Here is a 25,330-nt window from a genome sequence, read left to right on the forward strand (position 1 = left end):
TCTGTAATAGTTTGCAAGCCCTGCCACATCCGACGAGCGTCGGAGCTGATGTAGTACGATTCAATCTTAGTCCTGTATTGACACTTTGCCTGTTTGATGGTTCATCGGAGGGCATAGCAGGATTTCTTATAAGCGTCCGGGTTAGAGTCCCGCTCCTTGAAAGTGGCAGCTCTACCTTTTAACTCAGTGCAGATGTTGCCTGTAATCCATGGCTTCTGGTTGGGGTATGTACGTACGGTCACTGAGGGGATGATGTCATCGATGCACTTATTGATGAAGCCAGTGACAGATGTGGTGTACTCCTCAATGCCATCGGAAGAATCCCGGAACCTATTCCAGTCTGTGCTAGCAAAACAGTCCTGTAGGTTAGCATCTACGTCATCTGACCACTTCTTTATTGACCGAGTCACTGGTGCTTCCTGCTTTAGTTTTTGCTTGTAAGCAGGAATCAGTAGGATAGGGTTATGGTCAGATTTGCCAAATGGAGGGCGAGGGAGAGCTTTGTACGCATCTCTGTGTGTGGAGTAAAGGTGGTCTAGAGTTTTTTTCCCCTCTGGTTGCACATTTAACATGCTGGTAGAAATTAGGTAAAACTGATTTAAGTTTCCCTGCATTAATGTCCATGGCCACTAGGAGCGCCGCCTCTGGATGAGCATTTTCCTGTTTGCTTATGGCCGTATACAGCTCATCGAGTGCGGTCTTAGCGCCAGCATCGGTTTGTGGTGGTAAATAGACAGCTACGAAAAATATAGATGAAAACTCTCTTGGTAGATAGTGTGGTCTACAGCTTATCATGAGATACTCTACCTCAGGCGAGCAAAACCTTGAGACTTCCTTAGATATCGTGCACCAGCTGTTGTTTACAAATATACATAGACTGCCACCCCTTGTCTTACCAGAGGCTGCTGTTCTATCCTGCCAATACAGTGTATAACCCGCCAGCTGTATGTTATTCATGTCGTCGTTCAGCCACGACTCGGTGAAGCATAAGATATTACCGTTTTTAATGTCCCGTTGGTAGGATATACGTGCTTGTAGTTCGTCCACTTTATTATCAAGCGATTGTACGTTGGCCAATAGTATCGATGGCAAAGGCAGATTAGCCACTCATTGCCGGCTCCTTACCAGGCACCCTGATCTCCTTCCGCGATATCTCCTTTTCTTTCTACTGCGAATGACGGGGATGAGGGCCCTGTCGGGTGTCTGGAGCAAATCCCTCTCATCCGACTCATTAAAGAAAAATTCTTAGTCCAGTTCAAGGTGAGTAATCGCTGTTCTGATGTCCAGAAGCTCTTTTCGGTCATAAGAGACGGTAGCAGCAACATTATGTACAAAATATGTTACAAACAATGCAAAAAATTTGCATGGTTGGTTAAGAGTCCATAAAACGGCAGCCATCCCCTCCGGCGCCATTCTCCAATCTGATATCTGCAGCTCTCTCTCTCACTAAATGATTGTGCAATGTACACACATATGATTTCAGTTTGTGAGGGTGTGATATGGGGGTTGGAGACATGTTTATTTCGACATTATAAAGAAAAACTTTTATAAACAATGGCAACACTGCCATGTTAATCTGAGGCTTGCTGTTGGAAAACCACATTAATATCCGGCAGTTGCAGATACACCTCCCCTGACTTCACTCCTCGACTTTAGTCTACAGTCTGTTGCTTTAGACTTAACTTACCACTCAAACGCGCCCAGTGGAAACCCTCTGGTACCATGTTATTGTGATCCAACTTCCTGGGTGGAGACAACTGCGCCTCCCGATTCTTTTCTGTTGCTGCAAATGGTGTGTGAACCTGAATATTTCCATTCTGTGAAACATTAAGAAATGTATCACATATGTGCGGAAGAGGAGAAAGACAGTTATTGTAACAAATTAGGTGAGTACGGACTTTAAAATGCTACATTACCACAGTCTATATCGCAGCATGTTCATAGAGCAATGTCGACTCTTGTGTATATACATCGTTTCTGCCGCCCTAGGCGAGAAAAAAAAATGTGCCGCCCTCCCCCGCAAAACTACAATAGTGTATCCTACCGTGCTGTCCGCAATGGAATTTAATGAATGCCCATCCATGTAGTAGGCCTAGTTGCATTGGCTTTATTAGTCCTGATTTCTGTGACTAATCATTTTGGGTCTTAATATCAACTACCCAACTTTATCAGGATTTATCCTGAGAATCCATGAATTCAATGTCTTTACACTGCGAGAAATGCAGAAGTCTTATTTTTCACTATGATACAGTTCGTCAAAAATGGATAAATAGGTCTACAAACCTGAAATCACTGATTATCATGATAATTTAGCCCACGGTGCGAAATTCCTGGACAGTTTAGCGGTTGAGGATCCAGATTTTTCCATTCCATATATTGTACATTTTTCTTTGACCTGTCCTGTTTTTAGGATAGGCCTATATTGTTTGGTAACATGTCATATTCACAACGAAGCACATTTTCTATTTGATTGGGCGCCATTTAGGTTAGGCTATTTGATCGGAGAAACGTGCATGATGAAAAATGTGTATCACATGATATTGTCATTAAATGTAATTATCCAGCCTGTAGGCTACAGAAAACGCCACTCTTTCTACAGTAGGCTAGTAGGGGTTTTCAAACTTTTTAGGGCCGGGGACCCCTTTTTTGATGGCAAATTCATCATCCTCATAATCAACACAACTCGAGTGAGATAAAAAAATAAAAAAAAGATAGCATACAGGGAGTGCATGGCAGGAAGACAAAGTCTCTAGGGCCCTGGGAAGAACATTTTAAAAGCCCGCTTCTTGGCATTGGAGATAACATGTTGCAGTTTTCAAGCTAATTTCCTGCAATTCTACACATTTTGCCATGAGGCAGAGAGATTTTTGCAGTTTTAAAGCAACTGTCCAGTGTTTCCAGTTTTCTATGAAATATGACCTATAATAATATGAGTGAAATAGTTTTCCTTCCAAAAGATTGCAATATATATGATACAAATCATATTTTCTGTTTTGGAATGGTGTGGGTGTACCCCAACAACAGAATGGTGTGAGTGTACCGGTCATTCAAAATATTCACGCGAGTAGATGGCTGATTGGCCAGCTCATCCTCCTCAATGAGGAAATTACAAGCATTTTTTAAAAACTGTCTGTTTGAGATTCAAGTTAGAGTATTTTTTGTTGTTTTTGTAATGTTTTTTTTAAATGATTTGGCCACTAAGTATAGGATGAGTCAACAACATTATTTGGGTATTAGTTAACAGAATATTAACTTTTAAGTGAGATTTTCACTGGACAGTTACTTTAAATTACAGTGCATTATATATATTTTTTAAACTATTTAAAAAAAATGGGTGAATACAGGAAGTATTGAGTTAAAATGTATAACTGGTGTAGTACTGTGGATACCAATATCCCTGTGAGCCTCCCAGGCCCATATTTCCCATGGTTAAGAACATACATTGTAGTTTAATAATATTGTATTGTATTACACCCTCTAAACTTATTCCACAGATCCCTTGGCCCAAATTGGTTTAATCTGTTGTTAGTAATATTCATTTACAAATTTTTTATTTTTTATTTTGAGATCTGGCTGCAGACCCCCTGCAGTACCTGGTCCGCAGACCCCACTTTGAGAACCCCTGGGCTATAGGCTACATGATTAATGTTGGATAATTTTTTTACGGAACATTGGTGGAGCACCGCAGTGGTGCTTCTCTCCAACAGCACCCTGGAGAGGCACGCTGGGCATGGACAATATTTTGTGCCCCTGCCTTTGACAAAGTTGGTACTGCTTATCACAGGGCGAGATCAGCATTCACCTAAATAGCCCATATGCCACAGGGTGAGAAACTAGCTAGTATTCATGTAAATATTCTAAAATCGGCATATAACTATGCGTATTTTCCTACCAGAGATTAGCCCTGCTGCCACCAGATGGTGCTATTATTCCTTACGTCGTTTGTAATTTGCCACTGGCGTCCTGCATTAAGTTGCACAGCCGGTAATACACTTGTGTCCCCTGGCGACCGGTTCATACATAAAACATCCTCCATTCGGGCTGCAAAGGTTTCGGTTTCCTTCCTTAACTCGATTTAATGGCACGTCGGTGGGAAAAAAACTGGAAAATATGTGTACTGTCTTATTAAAACAAAACGTTCCACCACCATGCTAGGGAGGCTAATGGTAATTAATAATCATATTTTTTTTAAAATGCCATTTAGCAGACGCTTTTATCCAAAGCGACTTACAGTCATGCGTGCATAATTTTTTTTGTGTATGGGTGGTCCCGGGGATCAAACCCACTACCTTGGCGTTACAAGCGCCGTGCTCTACCAGCTGAGCTACAGAGGACCACAGAGGACCTACAGGCTGGTACTTCCTGATGTTGCCCTAGGTTGAAGATAAAAGGTTAAGACAACATAATATTTCCATGCAGAAGCGTTCGAAAATAAACAAATTCATTGGACCAGTGCCGGACTGAATAACAAAAAGTGAATGTTAGCAGTACAGAAAGTTCACCATCAAAGTGGAAAATAAACACAATCATAGTGAATTTCAGCGAACCACTCAACAAACACATAGCATACCTGTTTTATTCATTCTATTCATTTACAAAAAAATTAAATGACCTACAGCCACTTTATTACTTGCTGGTCACGTTTTCAATGCAATCCTGTAGAATCCGCAATGGCGCCGGTCCTATGAATATGTTAATTGTTTTATGCGCCGCATGGAATTGTCACATTGTCTTAACTTGTGTATATATATTTTGTGATTACGATCCTGTCTCATCGCTGCAACTCCCCAACGGGCTCGGGAGAGGCGAAGATCAAGTCATGTGTCCTCCGAAACATGACCCGCCAAACCTCGCTTCTTAACACCTGCTCGCTTAACCCAGAAGCCAGCCGCACCGATTTCACAGTTCAACTGATGAACGAAGTCAGCCTGCAGGCGCCCAGCCCGCCACAAGGAGTCGCTAGAGCACGATGAGCCAAGTAAAGCCCCCCCGGCCAAATCCTCCCCTAACCCGGACGACGCTGGGCCAATTGTGCGCCGCACTATGGGGCTCCTGGTCACGGCCGGTAATGACACAGGCTGTAGTGACGCCGCAACACTGCGATGCAGTGCCTTAGACCGCTGCGGCACTCGGGAGGCCAACTTGTATTTTTTCAACGTAGATGTCGCCCACGGTGTTCAGCCAGGGGTAAACAACCGACGTAGGCAGTGTGCAACATCCGGAAGTGGTGTTGTCTGAAAATCCGAAAATGGTGGTGGATTTTTTTTTTCACCGACGGGTCAATAAATCTAGTTAAGGACAGGTCGCCGGGGGACACGAGTGCATTAAGCACATTAAGTCCAGACGATAGTGGAGAAAAGCGCCCACTAGCGGCTGTTCAGACTAACCAGAGATGTGTTTCCATCAAACGGACTGTCACGTTCGTTCAATGACGGGTCAGACCAAGGCGCAGGGTGATATACGTACATGTTTATTTTAACTATTAAACACACGACAAAACAACAACCAAAACGTAAAGTCCAAGGTAGAACAAACAACATACCTTACAAGGAACAAGATCCCACAACTAGACAGAGCCAATAGGCTGCCTAAGTATGGTCCCCAATCAGAGACAACGAGCGACAGCTGCCTCTGATTGGGAACCACACCGGCCAACATAGAACTATGCATAAAGTGGGGGGGAAAACTATTTAGTCAGCCACCAATTGTGCAAGTTCTCCCACTTAAAAAGATGAGAGAGGCCTGTAATTTTCATCATAGGTACACGTCAACTATGACAGACAAATTGAGGAAAGAAAATCCAGAAAATCACATTGTAGGATTTTTATGAATTTATTTGCAAATTATGGTGGAAAATAAGTATTTGGTCACCTACAAACAAGAGATTTCTGGCTCTCACAGACCTGTAACTTCTTCTTTAAGAGGCTCCTCTGTCCTCCACTCGTTACCTGTATTAATGGCACCTGTTTGAACTTGTTATCAGTATAAAAGACACCTGTCCACAACCTCAAACAGTCACACTCCAAACTCCACTATGGCCAAGACCAAAGAGCTGTCAAAGGACACCAGAAACAAAATTCTAGACCTGCACCAGGATGGGAAGACTGAATCTGCAATAGGTAAGCAGCTTGGTTTGAAGAAATCAACTGTGGGAGCAATTATTAGGAAATGGAAGACATACAAGACCACTATTAATCTCCCTCGATCTGGGGCTCCACGCAAGATCTCACCCCGTGGGGTCAAAATGATCACAAGAACGGTGAGCAAAAATCCCAGAACCACACGGGGGGACCTAGTGAATGACCTGCAGAGAGCTGGGACCAAAGTAACAAAGCCTACCATCAGTAACACACTACGCCGCCAGGGACTCAAATCCTGCAGTGCCAGACGTGTCCCCTTGCTTAAGCCAGTACATGTCCAGGCCCGTCTGAAGTTTGCTAGAGTGCATTTGGATGATCCAGAAGAGGATTGGGAGAATGTCATATGGTCAGATGAAACCAAAATATAACTTTTTGGTAAAAACTCAACTCGATCGTGTTTGGAGGACAAAGAATGCTGAGCTGCATCCAAAGAACACCATACCTACTGTGAAGCATGGGGGTGGAAACATCATGCTTTGGGGCTGTTTTTCTGCAAAGGGACCAGGACGACTGATCCGTGTAAAGGAAAGAATGAATGGGACCATGTATCGTGAGATTTTGAGTGAAAACCTCCTTCCATCAGCAAGGGCATTGAAGATGAAACGTGGCTGGGTCTTTCAGCATGACAATGATCCCAAACACACCGCCCGGGCAACGAAGGAGTGGCTTCGTAAGAAGCATTTCAAGGTCCTGGAGTGGCCTAGCCAGTCTCCAGATCTCAACCCCATAGAAAATCTTTGGAGGGAGTTGAAAGTCCGTGTTGCCCAGCAACAGCCCCAGAACATCACTGCTCTAGAGGAGATCTGCATGGAGGAATGGGCCAAAATACCAGCAACAGTGTGTGAAAACCTTGTGAAGACTTACAGAAAACATTTGACCTGTGTCATTGCCAACAAAGGGTATATAACAAAGTATTGAGAAACTTTTGTTATTGACCAAATACTTATTTTCCACCATAATTTGCAAATAAATTCATTAAAAATCCTACAATGTGATTTTCTGGATTTTTTTTTCTCATTTTGTCTGTCATAGTTGACGTGTACCTATGATGAAAATTACAGGCCTCTCTCATCTTTTTAAGTGGGAGAACTTGTACAATTGGTGGCTGACTAAATACTTTTTTCCCCCACTGTACTAGATCCCACACATAGAAAAAGCACAACAAGGAATATACACACCCTGACTCAACATATAAGCGTCCCCTGAGTCAGGGCGTGACACGAACTTATTGCGGATAAAAGGCTGTGCGTGATGACGTAGTGCACATACAAAGTTTGCGGTTAAATTCCCACGTACCGAATAAGAAATGCAAGTTAAATAGGTTTACATCGCATTTTCAACTCTACTGATGGTTTTGTCACAAAAACTGTTACAAAAAGTGTTATATATCAAATGTGCCCACTCTGGTCTTGGCACGTGCTCTCTAGCCAACAGCTCGATACAGTGTGGGTAGGCTACCTACATGATGAGATTAGCTTAGTGGTTAAGAGCGTTGTGCCAGTAACCGAAAGGTCGCTGGTTCTAATCCCCGAGCCGACTAGGTGAAAAATCTTTTGATGTGCCCTTGAGCAAGGCACTTAACCCTAATTGCTCCTGTAAGTCGCTCTGGATAAGAGCGTCTGCTAAATGACTAAAATGTAAATGTAAAAAATGTGGGGTCAAACTGCAGCCAATCATCATGTCACCAGAATAAGACCCTCTCTTTTTATTGGAAAGGAGCATCAAGCTCATCACCGTGCATTTTCACCACCCTGTGAAGTTTATCAGAATTTATTTCATCTGTAGCCTAATAAATAGCATACTTTCCCGAGTCGTAATGGGAGGAGTGGACCACACAACATATCATTGCATGACTCCAAGTTTACTTCAATATGATGTTATTATATCAATATTTGCTCATAAAGGCGTTTACACTTCCATTTTTCGGTTAATTTATTTTACTAACAGAAAAAGATCCCACCATGGTGAATGAACAAATTGTCTCTCTGCATTTATAAAATTGTACCTGCATTTCCTGTTTCCATCAGCCTGGTCGTGACTTTTTTCCATAGACATTAAAACCAGTAGATAGTGATAGCACTGATATCATCCACGTATTCCTATAGAAAACTCTTGATGGCGCATTAAGTATTTGAATTTGAAGTGTTCCATATTGCTGAATGGGGCTGACTGGCACCAAAGAATTCCTAAGGATCATGGTGAAAGTGTCCGTAATTAGCAAAGGATCATGGTCAATGTAGTCGTTTTCATCCTGCCTGAGAGAGTCAACCAGGAGCTAATCTCGGTTAACCATAAGTAAAATTCTCACAACAGTTATCACGTCCCGTTTATTAACCGACAGATTAACTGGGAGCCTACTTGGCCTTGATGACAGCTTTGCACACTCTTGGCATTCTCTCAACCAGCTTTATGAGGTAGTCACCTGGAATGCATTTCAATTAACAGCCCTATTTGGTAAAAGACCAAGTCCATATTATGGCAAGAACAGCTCAGATAAGCAAAGAGAAACGACAGTCCATCATTACTTTAAGACATGAAGGTCAGTCAATACGGAACATTTCAAGAACTTTGAAAGTTTCTTCAAGTGCAGTCGCAAAAACCATCAAAAAGCGCTATGATGAAACTGAGGACAGCCACAGGAATGGAAGACCCAGAGTTACCTCTGCTGCAGAGGATAAGTTCATTAGAGTTACCAGCCTCAGAAATTGTAGCCCAAATACATGCTTCACAGAGTTCAAGTAACAGACACATCTCAACATCAACTGTTCAGAGTGGACTGTGTGAAACAGGCCTTCATGGTCGAATTGCTGCAAAGAAACCACTACTAAAGGACACCAATAAGAAGAAGAGACCTGCTTGTGCCAAGAAACACGAACAATGGACATTAGACCGGTGGAAATTTGTCCTCTGGTCTGGAGTCCAAATTAGAGATCTTTTGTTCCAACCGCTGTGTCTTTGTGAGACGCGGTGTGGGTGAACGGATGATCTCCGCATGTGTATTTCCCACCGTAAAGCATGAAGGAGGAGGTGTTATGGTGTGGGGATGCTTTGCTGGTGACACTGTCTGTGATTAATTTAGAATTCAAGACACACTTAACCAGCATGGCTACCACAGCATTCTGCAGCGATACGCCATCCCATCTGGTTTGGGCTTAGTGGGACTATCATTTGTTTTTCAACTGGACAATGACCCAACACACCTCCAGGCTGTGTAAGGGCTATTTGACCAAGAAGGAGAGTGATGGAGTGCTGCATCAGATGACCTGGCCTCCACAATCCCCCGACCTCAACCCAATTGAGATGGTTTGGGATGAGTCGGACCGCAGAGTGAAGGAAATGCAGCCAACAGAATCTCAAATATAAAATATATTTTGATTTGTTTAACACTTTTTTTGTTTACTACATGATTCCATATGTGTTATTTCATTGTTTTGATGTCTTCACTATTCTACAATGTAAAAAATAGTACAGATAAAGAAAAACCCTTGAATGAGTAGGTGTCCAAACTTTTGACTGGCAGTGTAGCTAAGCTTGCCACTCTTGCTAGCTAGTTAGCTGGCTAACATGATTTTAAAAAAATAGTATTACAGAGTCACATCTAATTAAATCATTGTTTTCTAATCTATTTTTGGATTAATAATTTCTGTTGCCTGTAAATACTTTTTATGCATGTTGGATCACTGTATCAAAGTGCCGTGAAAAGTGTGTCCCGTGTTTTATCCCCCTGTACCTCCATTTTTACACAAGGGCCCTTCTGTTAGTTTGCTTTCAGCTTGCTGCAGCCCAGAGGATCAGATTACCTTGATCAATCCACCTGGGGAATAACCTTAGTTAAAATTCTACAGTACCTGCCTAAACTTGAATACTAACCCAATTCCAGGTCAGGCAACTGTCAGGGAAACACTCTGATATGGTAAAGTTATAATGCAGTTGCAGTTCTATCAGACATTCTTGGAGTTTAATTAAGTAGGTGTGCCAGGGGACCAGACAGATGGGGAAGACAGAGAGGAGGGATGTTGGGTGTACTGTTGTTGGGTGGATCTCCATATGTTTAATACTGTCTGAACCTGAACAGACTGGACACATCTTGGTCACTCTGACCCACAGGGGAAACGGAAATGATTTATCAAGCTGCCATATAGTGATCATTGTGACCTTCCCTTAGGACCCTTACAGTGTCAGATCTGCCAGATAGTGCTCCCTGTGCAGCTACTGTACGTGCACTGTGTGAACTGAAAGGCTGTGTAACGGGCTGTTTGAGTCACATTAGCAGTATACGACTGGAAATCTGAGCAAACGAAAACGTCACTTTCTAGGCAACTTGATTCGGAGAAGAGAAAATAATAAGAAGAGAGAAACAGACCGAGACCTGTTTTTGTTCGGATTCAGTCAGTGTTGTTTTAACTAGACTTCTGACAAACTGGGAGTTGCTGCATGAGAGGGCAGCGATCCAAAGAGAGAGAGAGGCAGACTTAAGATGGCGACACGGCTCAGGCTCTCCTGCCTGGCATACTGGTTTGGACTGGATGAGCCTCTGTTAGCGTCCGTAAACCACATTCCATGGGGAGGGGCACATGGAGAGAGGGCGAGCCAGATCTAAAGAAGTTTTAAACTAAAGTCTACACCACCCACTCTACCACATCTGACCTCACACATACAAAGAGGAAACGGGAAATCTCTTTCAGCTGATTAGATAGTCAGTGTTACTGCGAGGGTTGTTCTGCTGAGGGTGGGCGCTCTAAGCTTCAGGATGTTCTCAGTTTACGGGATGTTTTCATTAAGTAGCCTGTCTGGGTTAAACCGCAGTGTTTCCCCTATATGCATTTATGCCGCTGCTAAATTGTGGCAGCCACTGATTTTTGTGTGTGTGTGTGTATACATTTTTTACATTTTAGCAGACGCTCTTATCCAGAGCGACTTACAGTTAGTGCATACATTATTATTTTATATATATTTTTTCATACTGGCCCCCCCGTGGGAATCGAACCCACAATCCTGGCGTTGCAAACGCCATGCTCTACCAACTGAGCTACATCCCTGCCGGCCATTCCCTCCCCTACCCTGGACGACGCTGGGCCAATTGTGCGCCAACCCATGGGTCTCCCGGTCGCGGCCGGCTACAACAGAGCCTGGATTCGAACCAGGATCTAGTGGCACACTACCGTTCAAAAGTTTGGGATCACTTAGAAATGTCCTTGTTGTCGAAAGAAAAACAATTTTGTTGTCCATTAAAATAACATCAAATTGATCAGAAATACAGTGTAGACATTGTTAATGTTGTAAATGGCTATTGTAGCTGGAAATGGCAGATTTTTTTTTAATGGAATATCTATATAGGCTTACAGAGGCCCATTATCAGCAACCATCAGTCCTGTGTTCCAATGGCACGTTGTGTTTGCTAATCCAAGTTTATCATTTTAAAAGGCTAATTGATCATTAGAAAACCCTTTTGCAAATATGTTAGCACAGCTGAAAACTGTTGTGCTGATTAAAGAAGCAATACAACTGGCCTTCTTGAGAATAGTTGAGTATCTGGAGCATCAGCAATTGTGGGTTCGATTACAGGCTCAAAATGGCCAGAAACAAAGAACTTTCTTCTAAAACTCGTCAGTCTATTCTTGTTCTGAGAAATGAAGGCTATTCCATGCGAGAAATTGCCAAGAAACTGAAGATCTCGTACAACGCTGTGTACTACTCCCTTCACAGAACAGCGCAGCTTAGAGGGAACATTGGGCATAAGCCATGGCAAAATGTGTATATTTGCAGGAAATTTGCTTTAAAACAGCAAAATGTTGTCTCTGTGGCCAAGATGTGGGCCTCTAAAACTGTGCCATTGGCCACGCCCCTCCCCCGCTAACGCTGCTTTAAAAAATCCTAGGGGAAGCACTGAAACGGTACAAATGCAGAGAACTTTGTATAACTGACTGGTTCATTTTCCAAGGAATGTCCTATTCAACAGGTGGTTTTCCCCGTACACTGGAGTAGTAGGGCAATTCCACGATAATGGAATTTGTTAAACTTTTGAAATCAATGGTCTTAGCGTAAATCTGTTACCTTGGAATTGCCAAGTAGTAGTAAATTCTCAGGCCTGAAGGTTTTCCTGACCACTTGTCCTGACCAGAAATAAACGCAAGTCATTAGTATTAGGCTATAACTACAGCCAATAGTTTTTCCTGGTCGGATCACTTGATCAGAAAAAACTCCTGGCCCCAACAATGTCCTAATAAATTAGTTGTTTTCGCGTGTCTGAGAGATCACTGGTGGTGATAGACTAATGCTGAGCTAGACATAACAGGTTAAACACCATGACGATGCAAGCCTTTTCTGGCAAAACAACATTGCAGCCATATTAATGGATTCCTCTTTAGTTTTATTATATTCAGACAGGCACTCTGTGACATTTCGCTGTTGCCCCATTGAATACCATCATTAAACCTCAGGCATTGAGTAATATTTATTCAGAAAGTAAACAGGAAGAAACATGTTCACTCTTGCAGCGAGTCACTGTTTTCATGATGGACTTATAAATGCCAAAGTTCTCGAAAGCTGTCCTTCCTTACAATGTCAAGTCCTCCTACCTGATGGGTTTGTCCTTTTCATTACTTTGTTAAGTGCGAGTCACAATGATTTCACATTTTTGTGAGGGGTCTTCCTACAGAACATTGATTCAGAGATGTAACTAACTTTAGCATGTGTGTCCGTGCATGTGTGCTGTGTCAGGTTCTGTGTCCTTCTGTATCCAGCTTGCTCTGCATTCTCTGAGCCACATAGTGTTCTCTGTCTGCTCACAGGATGTCTGGGTTGTCCCTGACGAGTAGCAGACTCTCCATAGCTGGGAAACATAATAACTGCTTTCCCTGCACCAACCTGGCAACCCACAGGCATAATGCCTCTAGTCATCCGGGAAGGGGTACAGAGTTCTGATCATATTTCCCATAATAAGCATTCTAAACGGGCTTCCTGGGGTTTTGCATTCTGATATAAATAATATGTGGGGTTGTTGTATTAGACATAGTTGAATGTAATGAATGTTCTGTGTTTAATGAGGCCCAGGTAACTGATTTGGTTCTGGGTGCCGAGATTAACTGACTCATAACATTGCAAAGGAAGTCACATTTAATATACGTAGGAGGTCTGTGGTTTAGTTCACTGGAAACGCAATAAAGGAACCACACACAGGCAGTTGGGTTTGTGTTTAGCTGTCTGCACTTGTGCTGAAAAATCAGTGGTTGAAGAAAGCTTATAAGTTCATCGAGATAACGCATGCTGACACATGACGTGTCTCCCCACAAGAGTCACAGAGTTTCTGATGAGCAGTGTCTGTGGTTCAATGAGCTATGTTTGCAGTTCAAGATAAAGCATGTTGGAGCAAACCTGTAAAGATTTTGCTCTAATGAACCTTGAAATATACTTCTGGCAATGTGAATGTCTTACATTACATTTAGTCTCTCTCTTTCTCTCCCTCTCCATAGGTAAACCATCATGATCCCCATCACAGAGCTCCGGTACTTTGTTGACACCCAGCCGGCGTACCGCATCCTGAAGCCATGGTGGGACGTCTTCACAGACTACATATCCATTGTCATGCTCATGATCGCCGTGTTTGGGGGCACGCTGCAGGTCACCCAGGACAAGATGATCTGCCTGCCCTGCAAGTGGGTGGTCAACAAGTCTTGCGAGTACCTCAATGTGAGCTTCCCAGACCCATTTGCCCCTGAGCCCAAAGGCATCCAATATGAACTCGACCGGCACCAGTACAACTACATTGACGCGGTCTGCTACGAGAACAAGCTGCACTGGTTCGCCAAGTACTTCCCCTACCTGGTGCTACTGCACACCCTCATCTTCCTGGCCTGCAGTAACTTCTGGTTCAAGTTCCCCCGGACTAGCTCCAAATTGGAGCACTTTGTGTCCATCCTGCTCAAGTGTTTTGACTCGCCCTGGACCACCAGGGCTCTGTCCGAGACGGTAGTGGAGGAGAGTGACCCCAAGCCCCTGGGGAAAATGAACGGTTTGGTGGACAAGAAGGCATCTTGTGTCAGCGAGGATGTGGAGGCCAGCATTCCCATGCTCCAAAGGACTAAGTCCCGCATCGAGCAGGGCATCGTGGACCGCTCCGACACCGGCGTCCTGGACAAGAAGGAAGGCGAGCAGGCCAAAGCTCTGTTCGAGAAGGTGAAGAAGTTCCGGATGCACGTCGAAGAAGGGGACATCGTTTACCGGCTCTACATCCGCCAGACCATCATCAAAGTCCTCAAGTTCATCCTGATCATCTGCTACACGGCCTACTATGTGCACTACATCAAGTTCAGTGTTATCTGCATGGTGGACATTGAGAAGCTGACAGGCTATAGGATGTACCACTGTGCTCACCCCCTTGCCACCCTCTTCAAGATCCTGGCCTGTTTCTATATCAGCCTGGTGGGGATTTACGGTCTCATCTGCATGTACACCCTCTGCTGGATGCTCAGCCGCTCCCTCAAGCGCTACTCTTTTGAGTCGATCCGTGAGGAGAGCCACTACAGCGACATACCCGATGTGAAGAACGACTTTGCCTTCATGCTGCACATGATCGACCAGTATGACCCGCTCTACTCCAAGCGCTTTGCCGTTTTCCTATCGGAGGTGAGTGAGAACAAACTGCGTCAGCTGAACCTCAACAATGAGTGGACGCTGGACAAGCTGAGGCAACGCATCACCAAGAACTCCCAGGAGAAACTGGAGCTGCACCTGTTCATGCTTATCGGAATCCCTGACACAGTGTTTGACCTCATAGAACTGGAGGTGCTCAAGCTGGAGCTCATCCCCGATGTCACCATCCCCCCCATCATTGCCCAGCTGGTCAGCCTGAGAGAGATGTGGCTCTACCACACACCGGCTAAAATTGAGGCCCCAGCTTTGGCCTTCCTGAGGGAGAACCTCAAGTCCCTCCACATCAAGTTCACAGACATCAAGGAGATCCCTCTGTGGATCTACAGCCTGAAGAACCTGAGCGAGCTGCACCTCACAGGGAACCTGAGCGCAGAGAACAACCGCTTCATCGTAATCGACGGGCTACGGGAGCTCAAGAGGCTCAAAGTGCTCCGTCTGAAGAGCAACCTGACCAAGCTGCCTCAGGTGGTGACAGACGTCGGGGTCCACCTCCAAAAGCTGTCCATCAACAACGAGGGCACCAAGCTGATGGTGCTCAACAGCCTGAAGAAGATGATGAACCTGACAGAGCTGGAGCTGTTACGCTGCGACCTGGAACGAATCCCGCACTCCATCTTCAGCCTGCACAACCTGCAAGAGATCGACCTGAAGGACAACAATCTCAAGACCATCGAGGAGATCATCAGCTTCCAGCACCTGCACCGGCTGGTAAGCCTGAAGCTATGGTACAACCAGATTGCCTACATCCCCATCCAGATCGGCACCTTGACGAACATGGAGAGGCTCTACCTAAACCGCAACAAGATCGAGAAGATCCCGGGCCAGCTCTTCTACTGCCGCAAACTGCGCTTCCTGGACCTGAGTCACAACAACCTGACCAGTATACATGCCGACGTGGGCTTCCTCCAGAACCTGCAGTACTTTGCTGTGACGGCCAACAGGGTGAGTATAGATCTAGTATTTGAGTGTCCCTGAGAAAATGTTAGCTACACACTAGTGGAGGCTGCTGAGGGGAGGACGGCTCATAATAATGGCTGGAACGGAGCGAATGGAATGGCATCAAACACATGGGGAACCATGTTTGATGTATTTGATACCATTCCACCTATTCCGCTCCAGCCATTACCACAAGCCCATTCTCCCCAATTAAGGTGCCACCAGCCTCCTGTGATACACACTCAGAACTAACACTAACACACTTTTTCTTCTTTCCTCTATCTAGCTATTTCATGGTCAAATGGTCACCAAACACTTGTTAAGGCCTTTATCTGTGTGTCACAGGAAAATGTTAGAAATGTTTCTTGAAAAGCCCACGCCCTTTTTTCTTCCTATTTCTTTCACATGTAAGTGGGGTCAAAGGTCACACTGGGTAACAGGAAGGTAGGGGTTAGCATTATGAAGACAGTTATGTGGGTATGTTGGGGATAATGGCCTTAGGATTGTTCCACCTCCAAAAAGAACAAGAAAGAGGATTTTGAAACCCACCATCTGAGATTGTGCTGAAATTGTTTCTGTAGTTAGAAACAGATAAGATCAGCATTCCTGAAACATTATTTTGTTGAAATATAATTTGATCTCTGTGAAATTAAGCTAATTGATTGCACCCAAATTGCTCATTTTTATTTATTGGATTCATATAATCGTCAATAAATATAGTACCTAACATCCGATTTTGACCATAATTCTTCCTAACAATGAGTGAGACATGAGAATATAACATGGTGAAAGCCACCCACGGTCATCCTCACAATTCAAGCCAGTCATCCATGAAAGCAATTCAGTTTGTCCTTCTCTTATCCTTAATCTGTGTCCAGGAAACGGCCCCTCTGTGTGTGGTTTATTCCCTTAAAAAAAAGGTCTGTATTAGTTAGACCATTTCTGGTGAACCCAGCAGTTCTAATGACTTCAATGGTCTCTAATAGGGATGCACCGATATGACATTTTTCGCCGATACTGATATCCAATATTTTGTTTGCCAAAAAAAAACGATACCGATAACCGATATAATTTTTTTTAGAGCCTTTGAAGCATTCTAGTACAGTTAAATAGTTGAAACAAAGTGTCATTTGTTCAGTTAGGAACCAATTTTGTAATAACTTGTAAGTGAGAAAAATGACAAATCCATTAATGTATTAAATCGCACAACAGATATTCATGACACTAATATTTTAGCTGCCCCCCCGCATTACAAAGATGGTTCAGTTGTTGGTGGCTCTTCTTACTATCCAACCTTGACTTGAGCAATACGGCTTTCCTCAGTACGAAATCCTTGGCAAGTAGCTCATGGATGTACGTTTCAACAATACTGTGTAACTCCGGTAGGGCAACATCTGAAAAATAGCACCTACTTGGTAGTGTGTACCGGTGCTCGACCAGTCGGCGAAAGCCAACATCATCCACGACAGAGAACGGTAGAATGTCAAGGGCAATGAATTCCATTATCTTGGCGTTAATGGATTTCGCCTTTGAGTCTCACCGAAATGTTCTTACTCTTTCAAATGACTGCTGGACTTGAACTTATTTAGTTGTTGGAAGTGTGAGATTAGTTTTTTTCTGCTTTTGTTGTAAGTAGTCGCTGAACGTCTGGGGGTGATGCACTTTCAAATGAGTAATTAGGTTTGTGGTATTGAAAGATGTCACTTCCTCCCCTCCTTGGGAAATAATAGCAGCACAAACATTTTATAAGGCCTTTTTGTTATCTTCCTTTGAGACTTCAGAATAGATCCACACAGCAGACATTGTGGGCTAGGTTAGGAATGCTGTGTAGCGCTGTATTTTTTGTGGCGTCATTACGTCATCTACCTATGTTATACAGGTATACAAGTCAGCTTTGACATCGGTTTTGCACATCGGCGTTAAACTATACATAAAGCCGATGCCGATGTTGGCATTTTTAGCTAATATCGGCCGATTCCGATATGCTTACCGATATATCGTGCATCCCTAGTCTCTAATGGTCTTCAATGGTAAATGCCCCAAACACACAGTGGCTGTGTCCGAATACCCATACTAGTGCACTAAATAGTATGCGAAAAAATCATGTTTTATTGTATGTGAAATTTCAAAAATAGTACTCCGAATATGTCATCTAATGCACGATTGCGTTGACTCCTGCCATTCGTTCATTTTGGTACAGTGCATCAATTGATCTGATTTATCAGCTGTTTGTAAAACACGTGAGTCGGAAAAGACGAGTGAATTCTACTAGATCAAACCCTGAAATGAGTATATGCAGTTTAAGTATGTAGTATGCTACTATGGGTATTCTGACATGGCCACAGTGTTTTTGTAATGGTGTTGTGTTTAATGGCAAATGTCACTAATCACACTACATATAGAGATGTTTTTAATGATTTTATTTAAAAACATATGACTGCCTTGCAGTGGCTTATAATTGTATTATTTTATTAGGGTTGGCGCAACAGTTTTAGTCACTAGCCCATTCCTCCATCAAAGTTTTAGGCTTGTAGGAAAAGTCTGTATATGGAATTTGCACCATAGGGATAACCCTCTCATAAAGCTGCCATTTGTTAGACTATTCAAGGAGAGTTGGATTGAAGTATTAGGTTGCTAGGAGGACAAACTGAATTGCTTTCATGGAAGACTGTCTTGACTTGTGAGAGTGATGACACAATTTATTTTCATCATGAGCAAAAGCTATTGGTTTTCTACCCAAGGTTGCAAAAAATTTTTGGGGATGCAATTAAAAACGCAAGAGACCCTCAAAATTGATAAAAGGGTGTGGCAGTAGCAGGAACAGTAGCATCTACTGGGCAAAACCTGGTACTTTCACAGTAATATATGGTAAATATTGCAAGTGACTTTAATGGCCAATTTTTCTGAAAGGGCGGAAAAACACCAGATTCACAGGGAATATATTACATAGGATGAAGAAACAATACTCCAAGCCGCAGCTCCATACTACTTGTCAGACATAGAGACCTAATGACCTTGTGTACATGTAGAGTACACATTGTAGAGTTGTGTAGTAGACTGGAATGTCTACATAGTCAGTGCCATTGAGATAAACTGGTCACTTGAATAGTTCAATATTCTGAAAAGGTAACAGCCTACCCTGCTAATAATATGTTTAAAATTAGTTCAAATAGGGGAAACTGACGGACCTACTACACACTGTTGGTTGACTGAGGCAATGTGCCAGTGTTTTTAAAGTACACAGACGAGCAGTTATATTATGCTAATGAGTTTGTCACACTTCTGGCTGCAGATCAAGAGGTCCCTGGGCTGATTTTCACGGCAAACTGTTTGCATTCTGTATTATTTTTTAGTTGTAAATGTTTTATTCGAACTATTCCCCACCCTTTTAGATGCAACTCATCTTTGTTAAGCAGATGGCTGGAAAAGGTTTAATGTGTCCTGTACAGAATACCTCAGGGAGATGCTGTCTTACAAACAATTCACAAAACTCCCGACTGAGTCTGAAATAATTAACATGATATTTGACTTATGTGAATTGTTGTCTAACTGAGTGCTGACTTCTAGAGTTTTGAGAATAATGTAAGTGTAGGCTAACTCTTGTAAGTGTAAAGCTTGTAAGTGTAACACTTGTAAGTGAAAGTGTAACACTTACACTACCATTCAAATGTTTGGGGTCACTTAGAAATGTCATTTTTTTTCGAAAGAAAAGCAATTTTTTTGTCCATTTGAAATAACATAAAATTGATCAGAAATACAGTGTAGACATTGTTAATGTTGTAAATGGCTATTGTAGCTGGAAATGGCAGATTTTTAATGGAATATCTACACAGGCGTACAGAGGCCCATTATCAGCAACCATCAGTCCTGTGTTCCAGTGGCACTTTGTGTTTGCTAATCCAAGTTTATCATTTTAAAAGCTGAAAACTGTTGTGCTGATTAAAGAAGCAATTAAACTGGCCTTCTTGAGACTAGTTGAGTATCTGGAGCATCAGCAATTGTGGGTTCGATTACAGGCTCAAAATGGCCAGAAACAAAGAACTTTCTTCTGAAACTCGTCAGTCTATTCTTGTTCTGAGAAATGAAGGCTATTCCATGCGAGAAATTGCCAAGAAACTGAAGATCTCGTACAATGCTGTGTACTACTCCCTTCACAGAACAGCGCAAACTGGCTCTAACCAGAATAGAAAGAGGAGTGGGAGGCCCCGGTGCACAACTGAGCAAGAGGACAAATACATTAGTGTCTAGTTTGAGAAACAGACGCCTCACAGGTCCTCAACTGGCAGCTTCATTAAATTGTACCCGCAAAACACCAGTCTCAACGTCAACAGTGAAGAGGCGACTCCGGGATGCTTACCTAGGCAGAGTGTGAAAGAAAAAGTCCAGTGTCTGTGTTCTTTTGCCCATCTTAATCTTTTATTTTAATTGGCCAGTCTGAGATATGGCTTTTTCTATGCAACTCTGCCTAGGTCAGCATCCCGGAGTCGCCTCTTCACTGTTGACGTTGAGACTGGTGTTTTGCGGGTACTATTTCATGAAGCTGCCAGTTGAGGACGTGTGAGGCGTCTGTTTCTCAAACTAGACACTCTAATGTATTTGTCCTCTTGCTCAGTTGTGCACCGGGGCCTCCCACTCCGCTTTCTATTCTGGTTAGACACAGTTTGTGCTGTTCTGTGAAGGGAGTAGTACACAGCGTTGTATGAGATCTTCAGTTTCTTGGCAATATCTCGCATGGAATAGCGTTCATTTCTCAGAACAAGAATAGACTGACGAGTTTCAGAAGAAAGTTCTTTGTTTCTGGCCATTTTGAGCCTGTAATCGAACCCACAATTGCTGATGCTCCAGATACTCAACTAGTCTCAAGAAGGCCAGTTGTATTGCTTCTTTAATCAGCACAACAGTTTTCAGCTGTGCTAACATAATTGCAAAATGGTTTTCTAATGATCAATTAGCCTTTTAAAATGATAAACTTGGATTAGCAAACACAATGTGCCATTGGAACACAGGACTGATGGTTGCTGATAATGAGCCTCTGTACGCCTATGTAGATATTCCATAAAAAATTAGCCGTTTCCAGCTACAATAGCCATTTACAACATTAACAATGTCTACACTGTATTTCTGATCAATTTGATGTTATTTTAATGGACCAAAAATGTGCTTTTCTTTAGAAAACAAGGACATTTCTAAGTGACCCCAAACTTTTGAACGGTAGTGTAAGTGTAATGTATCATGTAAAATATAATATATGTAATATCATATGTAAATGCTTTATAGGATATCATATGTTTTAATCATGTAAATGTGAAGTGACTCCGCTATAGCAATGACCATTTGTGTTTTTGCATTGGCCGATTTGTGCATTTTACATGAACGACACTGACCATTGTGACTTCCTGTACATTCCTGACAGACAGGCTGACTTCAGTCTCCTTACAACTCATTTGCCTGTGATGTGGGCGGACATTGTCTAATGCTGACCCAGTTCATTAACCTGTCGGGTTAAACACACCGTTCATCCAATAAACATTTTTAGGAATCGAGTTTACAGTGCGAAAAATAAGGGCTTGCAAGGAATTCTGGGAGGTTATACAACATTTTCCCCATTGTGTACTGGTGGGCATCTGCTGTGTGTGGAATCAGATGGTTTGAGTAAACGATACTATTATGTTTTTTTTACTGCACTCACTCACCCATATACGTAGTTCCATGCTGAGAATAGGCCACTAACAGGGTGGTATGCTGCTTTAAATAGCCCCGTTTACAAGGAACCCCTCTGGTGTGTTCTGTGTTTTTATGCCCTTCTCCAGAGTCTTCTCTTTGCCATTAGTACATTATCGACCCAAATGAGATGTGAAATTTGTAAAACGTTATTCCCAGGTGGGCCCGTAACGAGGACCCGACGCTCACCACTGGACGCCAATGTTCTAAAGTGTTCTAGGTTTTTGTTTTTCTCTTGCAGAACAATGCCTGGGTAGCTCCAGCCGCCTCTCACATCTTCAGTGTTTGAAGCTAAGAAAAGCATTTGTAATTTGATAAGGCTATTGTAAGCTTGGTGAATCAGTTTACTTTGATCATATTTTGGCTTAAATGAACAGCATCTATGTAAGATGTACTCATTGTGCTGTTGCTTCAACAGATGACTGAACTATTAATAACAGGTGTTGGTGTGGCCATTATACAAATGATGTACATGTATGGTACTCTTAAGACTGTGACTGTATGTCTGTACCTCTATGGCTCGATTGGCTCCCTGCTTTAGGGCAGAGTGTCTGGGTTTGTTTCTGATTGGCTTAAAGTCCTATGGGCTGGTATGTGACTGTTTTTTGATTGGGTAGCTACGGTAGGAACAGTATGTACTGAACTCTCCTTTCTTCCCTCTTTTGCCAAGTCTTTTCTTGAGAACATAGCTGTTCACTGGGGAGGAGTTCAACTTTAAGCACCTTTCACAGCCTAAAGCAAGAAACAGTATGCCTGTTTAAACCATACACTATAGAATGCATAACCTATGCACAAATACAATTAAATTATATTTTATGAAGTCAAAAACAGAGAAAATAAACCTTTCTCCTATTTCAACCCCTCCTTGTCCCTGTCAGATCGAGTCGCTCCCACCGGAGCTGTTCCAGTGCAAGAAGCTGCGCACCCTGAACCTGGGCAACAACTGCCTGCATACTCTACCGTCACGCTTTGGAGAGCTGACGGGCCTGACCCAGCTGGAGCTGCGGGGGAACCGTCTGGAGTGCCTGCCCGTGGAGCTGGGGGAGTGCAGGCAGCTGAAGAGGAGCGGCCTGGTGGTGGAGGAGGACCTGTTCAAGACACTGCCCACAGAGGTCAAAGAGCAGCTGTGGAGGGCCGACAAGGAGCCGGTCTGAGGAGAGAGACCAGAGAGAAGGAGTCTAAGGAGAGGAGGAAAGCGGGAGAGAGGATTGGGCAGTGGATGCTGATGTCACTTTCAATCGGAGGCCATTTTCAAATTTCTCCCTCCTTCCAGCCTCTACTGGTATGGAGTAGGAGAAAGGGGGGAGATGTGTCCGTATTGCTGGACATGCATCCAGAGAAGGATAGATGGTTGGTTGGTTGGTTGGTTGGTTGGTTATTGTCTTGGCTCTCCTGGCTGAATTAGTTTTCTTAGGGTCACAGGTAGGACTGGCACAATTACAGTATAACCGTGTAACCGATGGTTATGGATGAAGATGGTCATAAAAATAAAATAGCTATTTTTTATTTTTTTTACGAACAGCTGGCTGAATAACCACAATGCAGCAGCAGTACACAGAACTAGAATGAATAGAACAGGCTTGGAACCTCTAACCTTGGCAATTTGACTGGTAAACTTATAGGTACACTTGCAATGGCTGCCTGATATTATGATGCAATAATTTCCATGGTAATGGAGAATGTTCATTCAAATGATGTTAACTGATGTAGCTCATGCAATGTATTTTATGTAAGGTCAGTTGAGTTGAATCAACAAATCACAGCACAAATTACTTCCTGCTTTATAACTATGGGTACACTCGCAATGGCCGCCACTCCACCCATTATGCCATCATTTACTTGCCTGTTCTATTCATTATATTTCTATGGCAGCGGAGGAGAGGAGAAAATGGCAATCTATTTTTTGCTATTCAGACGTTTATTACGGTGACCGCGGTCATTTGGTTGGCCAATTACCGTCATCCAAAATTCCATGACCATCAATGCCCTAGTCACAGGGTCACAAGATGTTCTTCAACACACTAACCAGACAGAGACCTCTCCTCGCCAACTTTGTGGTTCTTTTCCCCCCTTTTTTAAATGAAACGTTGTGCAAAGTCGATGGTTGTCGAATGCTGATTAGGAAAGAGGATGAGTTAGACAGACAGAAATGAAACCTTGTGAGATTGAGGATTTAGTTTTTAGTACAGAGTCCTCTCAGTATGGATCAGGGGTGTCAAACTCATTTTGCCCCGGGGACCGCATTCGGACTTCGAGGTCAATCCTCCCGGACTGTCTAGCTTTCATTTCAGTGATTATTAGCGAGCTGGACACAGTCAAGAAACTGTATGAATGTAAGTCCATTATCATTTCTACACAGTTTCAATTTGGTTTTAGTCATTTTAAACTATATTGAGTTTGTTTCCCCCCCAAAAGAAAACAATATTTATATATTTTTTTTCTCAAACACCTCTGGTATAGACAGTGGCCACAGAAGGACAAGAGATTACAAAACCGAGCAGTACCCCTACGGTGCCCGCATGTGGCAAAGACACACACAGACACAAACAAACTTGTAGAACTAGAAAATATTATCTTCTGCCTAACTGATTCCACTGCTGGAAAGCCAGCAGTCAACATGAAAGAGTTGGTGTGTGGGAGTGGAAGGCTCATGAAGCCTACAAAGCAATATGTGTTTTTGCTCTGTTTTCCATCTTCACTTGAAAGTATACAGTCCACGAGTCTCTTTATCCAAACGCCAGTGAGAGGACACAGGATCTGACTGGTTAAATGAAACACTATGGCCAATGCAACCAAAGCAGGGCCCTGTTTATTAGGCAACAAATAGTGGGACATTTACTGAAACACTAATTTTTGTTTTCTGCAAAAGGTGATTCCTTCAAGACCAGCCAGGCAACTCTTGTTACTAATAGGGCCTTACCTTTTGGGTGCTGTAATGTATGTCCCACGCTATGTGTGATTACAACCATCATGTTCATGATTTTGCTAAATATGCAGACAAATGTATAGCTTATAATGTTGTACATTTATGTTTTGAGAATGTACATGGTATTATTATTCTTACCAGCTGTTCCAAGTTATTTTAAAAGGAGAGGGAATCCTCATTTTGGAGGAAAGTGAGATGAATTCATCTTTGTTCACAATTATTTTCATTTTATGTAATAGCTACATACAGTTCATTCAGAAAGTATTCAGACCCCTTTACTTTTTCCACATTTTGTTACGTTACAGCCTTATTCTATCTACACACAATACCCCATAATGACAAAGCAAAAACAGGTTTTTAGAAATGTTTGCAAATGTATTTAAAATAAAAAACACAAATATTACATTTACATAAGTATTCAGACCCTTTACTCAGTACTTTGTTGAAGCACCTTTGGCAGCGATTACAGCCTTGAGTCGTCTTGGGTATGACGCTACAAGCTTGGCACACATGTATTTGGGGAGTTTCTCCCATTCTTCTCTGCAGATCCTCTCAAGCTCTGTCAGGTTGGATGTGGAGTGTCGCTGCACAGCTATTTTCAGGTCTCTCCAGAGATGTTCGATCGGGTTCAAGTCCGGGCTCTGGCTAGGCCACTCAAGGATATTCAGAGACTTGTCCCGAAGCCACTCCTGCGTTGTCTTGGCTGTGTGCTTAGGGTCGTTGTCCTGTTGGAAGGTGAACCTTCGCGCCAGTCTGAAGTCCTGAGCGCTCTGGATCCTGACTAGTCTCCCAGTCCCTGCCGCTGAAAAACATCCCCACAGCATGATTCTGCCACCACCATGCTTCACCGTAGGGATGGTGCCAGGTTTCCTCCAGACGTGACGCTTGGCTTTCAGGCCAAAGAGTTCAATCTTGGTTTCATCAGACCAGAGAATCTTGTTTCTCATGGTCTGAG

At 43.0% G+C, this 25,330-nt stretch overlaps 1 protein-coding gene across 1 annotated transcript; it reads left to right on the top strand.

Moving 5' to 3' along the window:
• Window positions 1-1,721: 1,721 nt before the first annotated feature.
• LOC121582088 (volume-regulated anion channel subunit LRRC8A) lies at window positions 1,722-24,701 on the top strand. The gene is made up of 3 exons (XM_041897639.2): window positions 1,722-1,886; window positions 13,613-15,734; window positions 22,328-24,701. The coding sequence occupies exons 2-3, from the start codon at window positions 13,623-13,625 to the stop codon at window positions 22,601-22,603; spliced, it is 2,388 nt and encodes a 795-aa protein (XP_041753573.1). The 5' UTR covers window positions 1,722-1,886; window positions 13,613-13,622; the 3' UTR covers window positions 22,604-24,701.
• Window positions 24,702-25,330: the final 629 nt, after the last annotated feature.

The sequence above is a fragment of the Coregonus clupeaformis genome, chromosome 15, assembly GCF_020615455.1.
Source record: "Coregonus clupeaformis isolate EN_2021a chromosome 15, ASM2061545v1, whole genome shotgun sequence".
Lineage (NCBI taxonomy): Eukaryota > Metazoa > Chordata > Actinopteri > Salmoniformes > Salmonidae > Coregonus > Coregonus clupeaformis.